Source organism: Cajanus cajan, chromosome 11 (assembly GCF_000230855.2).
Source record: "Cajanus cajan strain Asha chromosome 11, NIPB_CcT2T_4, whole genome shotgun sequence".
Classification (NCBI taxonomy): domain Eukaryota; kingdom Viridiplantae; phylum Streptophyta; class Magnoliopsida; order Fabales; family Fabaceae; genus Cajanus; species Cajanus cajan.
The window spans coordinates 39,644,430-39,652,622 of record NC_138527.1 but is presented as its reverse complement, the minus strand read 5'-3'; the positions used below and the strand labels follow the sequence as shown (position 1 = coordinate 39,652,622).

Sequence of the window (8,193 nt, the reverse complement as noted above, 5' to 3'; positions counted from 1 at the left end):
GAAGAGGGAGAAATATTTGTTTTGCCATTTCTCTGATTTTAGGGTCGAGCCTATGCCGTACATGGTCGCTTTTCATTATTTTCTAGTTTAGGTAAAATTGTCCATTAATATATATAATTTCCTTGTTTTTACTTTTAGATTTAAATAAATATCAGGAAAAAAAATTTAATATTTTTAATTTTAATCTATCCAAATTATTTTAGTGTATGTTTAGAAATTTTGTTGGTTTGGTGCTAAACATGAATCGGGAGAAGGAAACCCTTTATATATTTTGTATTTAACGTACTTTTGAAGTATTTGGAATATGCTTCTATGCATCCTGTTAACCAGTCATCAAATTATTCTCCCAAATGCTTAAAATATTACCATCTTTGCCACTGTAAAGGTAAAATAATATTATTTTGAAGGATTGAATTAAGAATTATTAAATTTTTATAAACTAATTTGTTGGCAAAATGTTTATAGGGATATAGTTATGACAAGGAAATTTTTAAAGACTAATATAATCACATAATTTTATAGAACTACATAATTCTCTCTTCTATTAATAAAGCTCAAGTATCTTAAATACACTTCGTTTTTTTATTGTGAAACGAAGTGATTTAATCTTAAAATGTCTACAAATTGTTTTCCACATAAATTTTAGTTGCATTTATTATGGTTTGGTGGGATTATGGATATGGTTATTAATTGTTCAGTGAGAGGAGGTCAACTGAAAAATATATTTTCCCTCTTTAGTTACATGGTAACTATCCTTTAAAAAATTTATACTATTAGATCTCGCTCATTACAAAGGCTTAGTTAGACAATAAAATTTCAGGATGAAGAAATCAGGCCAATTTAACCTTACCCAATATGCCTCTTAAATGTCAGCCCAAAAACTATTAAAACTTATTTGACCCAATAACATTTTATATAATTTTTTTATTTTCTTAATAAAACTTATTTGCCCCCTCAAATGGACCAATTTAACCACACCCAATGGATCAAGAAAGGTCAGACTCAATCTGCAACCCAACAGGAAATCGGGACAACCTCATCCTATTCGCACATTGACCCACGCAAGCCCGGGCTAAACGGCCCATTTTCCACCACTACTTTTAGGCTGATGATATACACACCTCCTTTTTTTTAATAAGTATACCTCCTTTATTTTATTTTTTAAATTTATAAAATATTGTAATTTTTTTTTTTAATTTTCTAATTTTACACCTCCAACTTTTAATTTGTTACTTTTTTCTTTTTTTTCACACATTTTTTTTTTGTTTTCACATACAGCCAAAATAGGTGTGATAAAAGAAAAGTAAGGGGATGTATATAAAAATTAAAAAAATGAGGAAAGATTTATAAAAAAAAAGTACTAAATTAAATATTGTAGATGTAAAATTAAAAATTAAAAATTAAAAAATTAAAAAAAATTAAGAATATTTTAAAAATTTAATTATTTAAAAAAAAAAAAGAGGTGTAGTTATATAAAAAAAGGAGGTGTATATATCATGAACCCTACTTTTATAAGATCAATTTGGATCAAGAACGGCACTAGGCCCATTTTTTCCCGTACCCGGACTCAAAAGCTTTCAATTTCATAACCTTTCCCCTGTGAAGGTAAAGCAATGGAGTTCAACAATAAACACCCCGCATTTACGATAGTAGGTATGAAATCTCTCTTCTAGGTTAAAAAGGGTTTCAAATTATCATCCTATATTATAAGATTAAATAACCCTATTCTAGGTTAAATAGGGTTAAAAGTTCAATAACCTTATTCTTTTCGCTCCAAGGGATCTACGTTATAAGATTTAATTCAACAAAGCTGAACCTTGGTCTTAACATGTGAGGAATACGTACCTGATACCGAAATCCGTTACATTAAATTACTCATAATTCAATAATGTTAAATATACATTAGCAAATACGAAAATCAACTTCAGAAAGATTGCATACTGCGACTTCACAACTCAACCAAGACCGGTTTCCCTCGAACCATTTGGGAGCAATGAAAACCAATATATTCATATCCATATTATAAACAAATGGCACAAACTTCGTCAACCTTTCTACATGCATACAACATTCCATCAATGCCTTGATCTGTTTCTTATCCTGGAATGTCATTTTCTGAATCAGTCTTTCATGATTGAGAAAAGTTGCGGCATAAATTTCAAGTAATAGGCAAAAATGAAAAGTCGAAAACCAAAACAATTACCTGGGTGATCGAGAATAAGGAGAGCGAGAACGTGAGCGGGATCGGGTGCGAGAAGGCGACCGAGAACGAGAACTAGAATAATATCTTCTTGAACCTCTGCTTCTACTTGGACTTCTACTGCGCCTGTATCGTCTGCAATTATTCATATAATCTCAAAATTAGTAAACCATTTGCTGATAATAAAACAATTATTTTACTGATCGGTACTCATTCCACTAAACACCAATCTCAAGCCCATCAACACCTTCACATTATTACAGTAAGCTACACATATTACAAATCCCTTGACGCAATTCCCGTGCATCATGCACGCACGAGTGATGCAAAAGGCAGTTTTGATTAAAAAAAAAAAAAAACTTTAAGATGAGAAGGCAGTGTATTGGGCAGGAAAATTTGTTCCTAAATGCCAACATATGGAATCGACCTTGGACAAATTTAGTGTACATTAACACCGACAACAACACCTTTACCAGGATTTGATACTCCAAAATAATGACAGCAGAAAATCACTTAAAAATTAAATCCACTCAAGGGGGGAGCACGAAGGTACCACTCTTAAGTTTTAATGACAATTTTTGTATGCTGAACCATTTCATTAAATCAAAGGTTAGACTTTTTTATCATGTGAATCCATTAACAGCGCAAAAGCATCTAACTTGTGAAGCATGTGCTGAAATACCTTGGGGGAGAACGGCTGAAGCTTCTGCTGCGGCTGCGGCGTCTATACCGACTCAATCGACTAGTTTCTGCAAGCTTTTCCAGCCTCTGCCGTTCCTGTTCCCTTTTCTTGGCTTGTTCAGCAGCAGTATCCTTCTTAACTGCGAAGGGAAACAGTTACAGACAATATATATATACATCAGAAACTGAAACAAAAATCAGATAAATACTGCTAGACGCACTCCTGAAAAGAATTAGTATAATGCAAATAGAAGACTTCTTTAATCTGTAAGTTAAACAAATTATTCAAACAGTCTTACTTTGTTTGTTTAATTGCTTGTTCATGATTCTTTTAAGTCTTTCTTGAGGAGTTTCTTTCTTCTCCCCTTGTTGATGTTTTAAGGGCCCTCCAGAACCACCGGCCTTTAATTTTGCTAATGCTGAAGAAGCACTGGGGAAAAGAAAGCAACAGTTAAAAAAAATCAATAAATATTCAGACAATTTAGATTTTTTTTTAAAAAGTGAAATATGCCTTTCAAATAACCAAATGAAATGAGTTGATTGAATCAAGAATATGAGAAGGAATATTTCTATCCCAGTTGACGGTATAACCAACTGTTGGACGAATATGGAACAAATCTTGGTACAATATTGATGCTCAATAAAGCAGATGGTACAACAAAAACCACATAAAATACACATTAGGTGATGGCATACCTTACTGATGGCTTCAAGACTTTAGTGCCCTTATCCTTATCAACTGATACACCAGAAGCAGGATCAACATGCAATGCCTCAAGTATGCAACCAGATGATGGCCTGCAAAACAATAGATGTATCAGATAAAATAATTGCAAAATTTCCATGCAACTCACAGGTAGTTAGTTATGCAAAATTCATTTCAGGGAACAATGAGCTTCAAATAGGAAGCCTCCTCCCTCCTCCACTTGGCAGTTAGCCCAACAAACCTAGTCCTGATCTATTTCTAAACCACAAAAAATTGCCTCAGGCAACAATATGTGAGATATGCTGCGCAGAGAAAAGACTGTCCAATCTATCTTGGCAAGAATTAAAGGTCCAGTGCTCCGACCGGTTTAACATATCAACTTGAGATGTAGGAGATCGTGGTGGAGAAAATCCTTCAGGCCTGGGTTCATCTGCTGCTCCAGAGCCCCCAAATTCAGTGATGTACTCTATTTTTGGAGTCCTTGGTTTGCTTCGGTGAATATCATCAGAATGACCACTGCGTGAATAACGCCTTGAATGTGATGGAGAGTATGACCGCGATCTGGACCTTGACCTGCAAACAGAAAATGATTATAAAAAAACACCCAATAAAACTTCACAAAAAGTACGACTACTACAGAAAACAGATAGATTTAAAGATATCATGCAAAGTGAAATGGGAAAACAGTGCTATACCTTCTAGATCGAGAATAGGCTTCATATGTAGGACTCTGCCTTGATTCCCTGCATTTATATATTGAGTGTAACATTATGAGTGGCATGCAAGAATAATCAGCAATCCCATTTGTTAGTAGGAGCACAATTTCATATAATCTTCGCTCAATGTGAAGGATGAAAATATCAATATTTTCTACCGGTAGGGGTCATGATGCAGCACACGAGATCCAGATATCCGTGTGGCTTCTCTCTCTCTCTCCCTTTCAATCTGAGAAGCCTTCCTTCTCTCCTTACGACTCAGCTTCCTCTACAATATTTTATATCATTGTAAAACATCTATAAAGTCATCTTGAAATACGAACTAAAACATAATTCCATTCTCACTATGAACTTTTCACTTACAATTGCAGGATCGCCTTTGATCAATTCTTTTTGCCTTTTTTCTTCCTCCTTAGCTTTCTTGTCCATGTAAACAAGCCAACCATACCTTTTAACCCCATATTCTTTGGCAATTATTTCCATTCCTTCATCATTGCTATCATCACTGTTAAAATCCTCATCATCCTCATCATCTTCATCTTCCTCATTATCATTATCATCATCGTCTGAAATATGGGCTTCTTCTTTTCCATTCCCATCATAAGAAAACCCAACCTGCGAGTAAGATCCTTTACTTGCAGCAGGTTGCGATGAATTAGATCTACAAGTGTACATTAAAATAAACAAAATAAGACCAACTGTTATGAAGTATACCCAACTACACATCATATGAAGTTGAAGGTAACAGTTGCTACTAATTGCTAAGGTGCAGTTTTAACCTTTTAACAAATTGAACAAAATATGATGTCATAAACAATATAATAAAACTAATCTTCCAAACACCAACTACAACGACATGAACAAACAGAAGATCCATGGTAAAAACTACAAATAAATCTCTCATTAAACAATGCTTCAAATAAATCTCTCATGAAACATAGAAATGAAAGGAACATCATTCAACCTGTCTGACATAAATGGAGCAGCAGCCTTGGCCTCCATCTCTTGATTTACATGTTGCAAGGCCTCCTCATCAGTAACTGTTAACATTAGAAGCCTAGTTTGTAAATTCAACTTCAAAATCAAAAATTAGAAATCAGACCGACCTCGAAACTATAGAATTTTGTGTATCGTAGTGCTTTATCACAAATTAACAGCATTGAAGGAAATGAAAAGATACATAAACAAATAACAATGACCGAAACATTAAAGGTTATATCTGAATCAAACACGTTTTCGAGAAATAAAAAAGTACCGACATCCTCTACGGCGATGCTTTATTAAATCCCGATAACGCTCAAAATTAACAAACTCTTCTAACTCTTCTTCTTCTTCAGACTTTTCAGGAACGCGCCTATGACTAGAATCCCGAATGAAATCAAGGAGAGCACGCCCGTCAAATCTGCAAACGCACGCATAGGATTCACAGTCAATTAAGCTTTATTAATCAAATACATATAAAAGCACTCGCATGAACATTACAAAAACCGCGTACCTATCAATCAGCACGTCCTGTTTTCCATTCCAAGGTATCCTGAGACACAAACAAATCAACTCGTCAACCTTATGCAAATTAACCACAGAATATGACCTAATAGATTGAAACATTTCGAAGCACTGATTAATTAGAACATGCGGATATAACTTGCATCACAGATTTTATTTTCATATCTTAATTGAAGAGAAAATGAAAGAGATGAGTGAGAGAAACGAACAGGCCCTGTTGATCCTGCGTGGCTTGGTAGAGAGCATCGTCTCGATAAGTTCGGCATCGGAAGCCGAGGAGCTGAATGGATTGTTGAGGATCACCGCGTCGCTTGGCGAGGTAAACGGCACGTCGTTGTGCTCGCTTCCGAGCAGCGTCCATCATGTCGTGGACCTTCTTCTCCGACCTTCTCGCCTCGTGCCACATCGTTCTTCGTCTTTCTCCACAATGCGATTTGAAACCCTAATTTTGATTCCTGAATTGCACACAAACAGTGCCAGTTCCACCTCTTCTTCACACCGTCTGCGTCGCGCTTTTTGTCGTGGACCCGGACTCGGTCACTTCCCCCTCCCTATGAATGGCCCAATCAATCACTCAAATTACAATCGCCCATTTAACCCGGATCAGTTTTAGTTTACGCCTAATTACTATTTTACATTTGGTTTAAATTATTCTTTTTTAGTTTCTATAATTTTATTTCTTTTTCTTTTTCTTTTTATTTTTTATAGTTTAAGATACATATTCTTTATTTTTATATTTATATTTTTTTATTTATGGTGAATTTTCTTAATTATAATATCAACAGTTTTGTAATCCTTTTAATTCATATTATTAATTCAAATTTATGTGTTTAATATCTAAATTATTGTACTAAGATTACTCTAAATTAAGTTTTTTTAAAGTTTTATGTCTCTTTTTACCCTTACTTGCAACATCTATCGTTGAGAAATCTTTTTTTTTTTTACTCTCACAAAATTAAAAAAATATACCACATGTTACCAAAAAAAAATCAAGATGTAATTAAAATTTGATTTTACTGCTATTCAATTATATGTTAAGACATGATGTTAAAATTATTTCATTGTTATAATCTTCATAAGACATTCTTATTGAAGCAGTGTTAGATCTAATTATTACGTGGTATCTTCTTTTAAATTTGAAGTTATTCAGTTGATTTATTATTCATAAACTTAGCTCTATTAAAATAATTTATTATTATGTTTATCTATACATGTAATTAAATATACCACTAGGAAAAAAGAAAACGTGAATGTAAAAATATATATTAAATTAAAAGAGATAGCTTTTTTATATAGTAAAGGAGGGAGTGAATACTTTAAAGTTGTATATTTTATTTTGGTAGTAACCACCCACCATGTGTTTTTTTCTTCAAAATTTTCACCGACAAAAAAATAGAAATATCATTTGTCTAGGGGAGAAAGTTTCCGCTCTGACGATGTGGCCAAATGCAAGACTCATGATAAATTAAAATCACTTCTCTCTTCATTGCATTTGGTTAGTTAATTGCATAAAAAAATACTACTGATTTGTGTCATGCAGTTATATATCAGTATATGGAATAATGGATTGGATCCAAGACTCGTGTAACTGGAAGTGCCTGTATAATTAGTCACCTGTCGTAATCCAATGAACCAATCGAAGAGAGAAGACCATCACAGCCAGAAGATAAGATTTACAGGTTAAGTATAATTTTAGTCAGTATCACAGGTGCATAATTTAATAATTTTGACTTCTCAGCTAGTAAATTACTCAAATTTTCTTCTTATCTATAATTAAATCTCTTTATTGTGATTTTATCCAACAAATAATAAAATGTACTGATGTGACAAATTAAACGAAGTGATCTTTTCCATTTCGAATATAAAAAAATGTTAATATCAAAATAAACAAATTTCACCGTCAAAATCATATATATATATATATATATATATATATATTTATTATAGTGTTTGTTCCGATTTTTTTTTTTTTAAGAAACAAATAAGTTGAGAGAAAGTTAGACTAAACAGACTAAGGAATGGAACCAGATGTAAGTAAAACATAAGGATATAAGAGTATAAGCCATTGTCAATCTCAATCTGTCCGACCCGATGGAACAACCTTTTAGCGAGCTATGTTGGGTTAAGTTAAGTATTGTTTTAGACTTTTAGTATACCAAGTTATAGCTAAGTTGTGTATCATGTTAGGGAATTTGTAACTGGATTATCTGATCCAATTCAAATTAATTTTATAATAACGAAAAAATATTAATTATTTAATATAAACAAGATACACATATAAAGTTTATTTAGTTTACTATAAATTTGAGTTGAGATAGATCAAAAAAATTTGGCCCGTTTAGTTATAGGAAAAAATTGACTTAATCCGTTACAACTTAGTTTAT

General features: G+C 33.0%; 1 protein-coding gene across 1 annotated transcript; it reads right to left on the bottom strand.

Annotated features, from left to right (window-relative positions):
* Positions 1-1,846: 1,846 nt before the first annotated feature.
* On the bottom strand, positions 1,847-6,374 carry LOC109800644 (CLK4-associating serine/arginine-rich protein). The gene is made up of 13 exons (XM_020361443.2): positions 6,019-6,374; positions 5,799-5,837; positions 5,563-5,705; positions 5,268-5,343; positions 4,667-4,964; positions 4,462-4,571; positions 4,283-4,330; positions 3,951-4,160; positions 3,578-3,679; positions 3,181-3,311; positions 2,883-3,021; positions 2,204-2,335; positions 1,847-2,100 (listed from the first exon to the last, which is right to left on the bottom strand). The coding sequence occupies exons 1-13, from the start codon at positions 6,213-6,215 to the stop codon at positions 2,076-2,078; spliced, it is 1,650 nt and encodes a 549-aa protein (XP_020217032.1). The 5' UTR covers positions 6,216-6,374; the 3' UTR covers positions 1,847-2,075.
* Between the last annotated feature and the right edge of the window lie 1,819 nt (positions 6,375-8,193).

What these genes read in the sequence shown, in the direction of transcription:
- LOC109800644 (XM_020361443.2), bottom strand. Translation starts at nt 6,215, where the DNA reads ATGTGGCACGAGGCGAGAAGGTCGGAGAAGAAGGTCCACGACATGATG. An exon ending in CAGGACGTGCTGATTGATAG is followed by an intron (nt 5,706 to 5,798) that starts GTACGCGGTTTT and finishes GTGCGTTTGCAG; the next exon opens with ATTTGACGGGCGTGCTCTCC. An exon ending in CTGCATCATGACCCCTACCG is followed by an intron (nt 4,331 to 4,461) that starts GTAGAAAATATT and finishes ATATAAATGCAG; the next exon opens with GGAATCAAGGCAGAGTCCTA.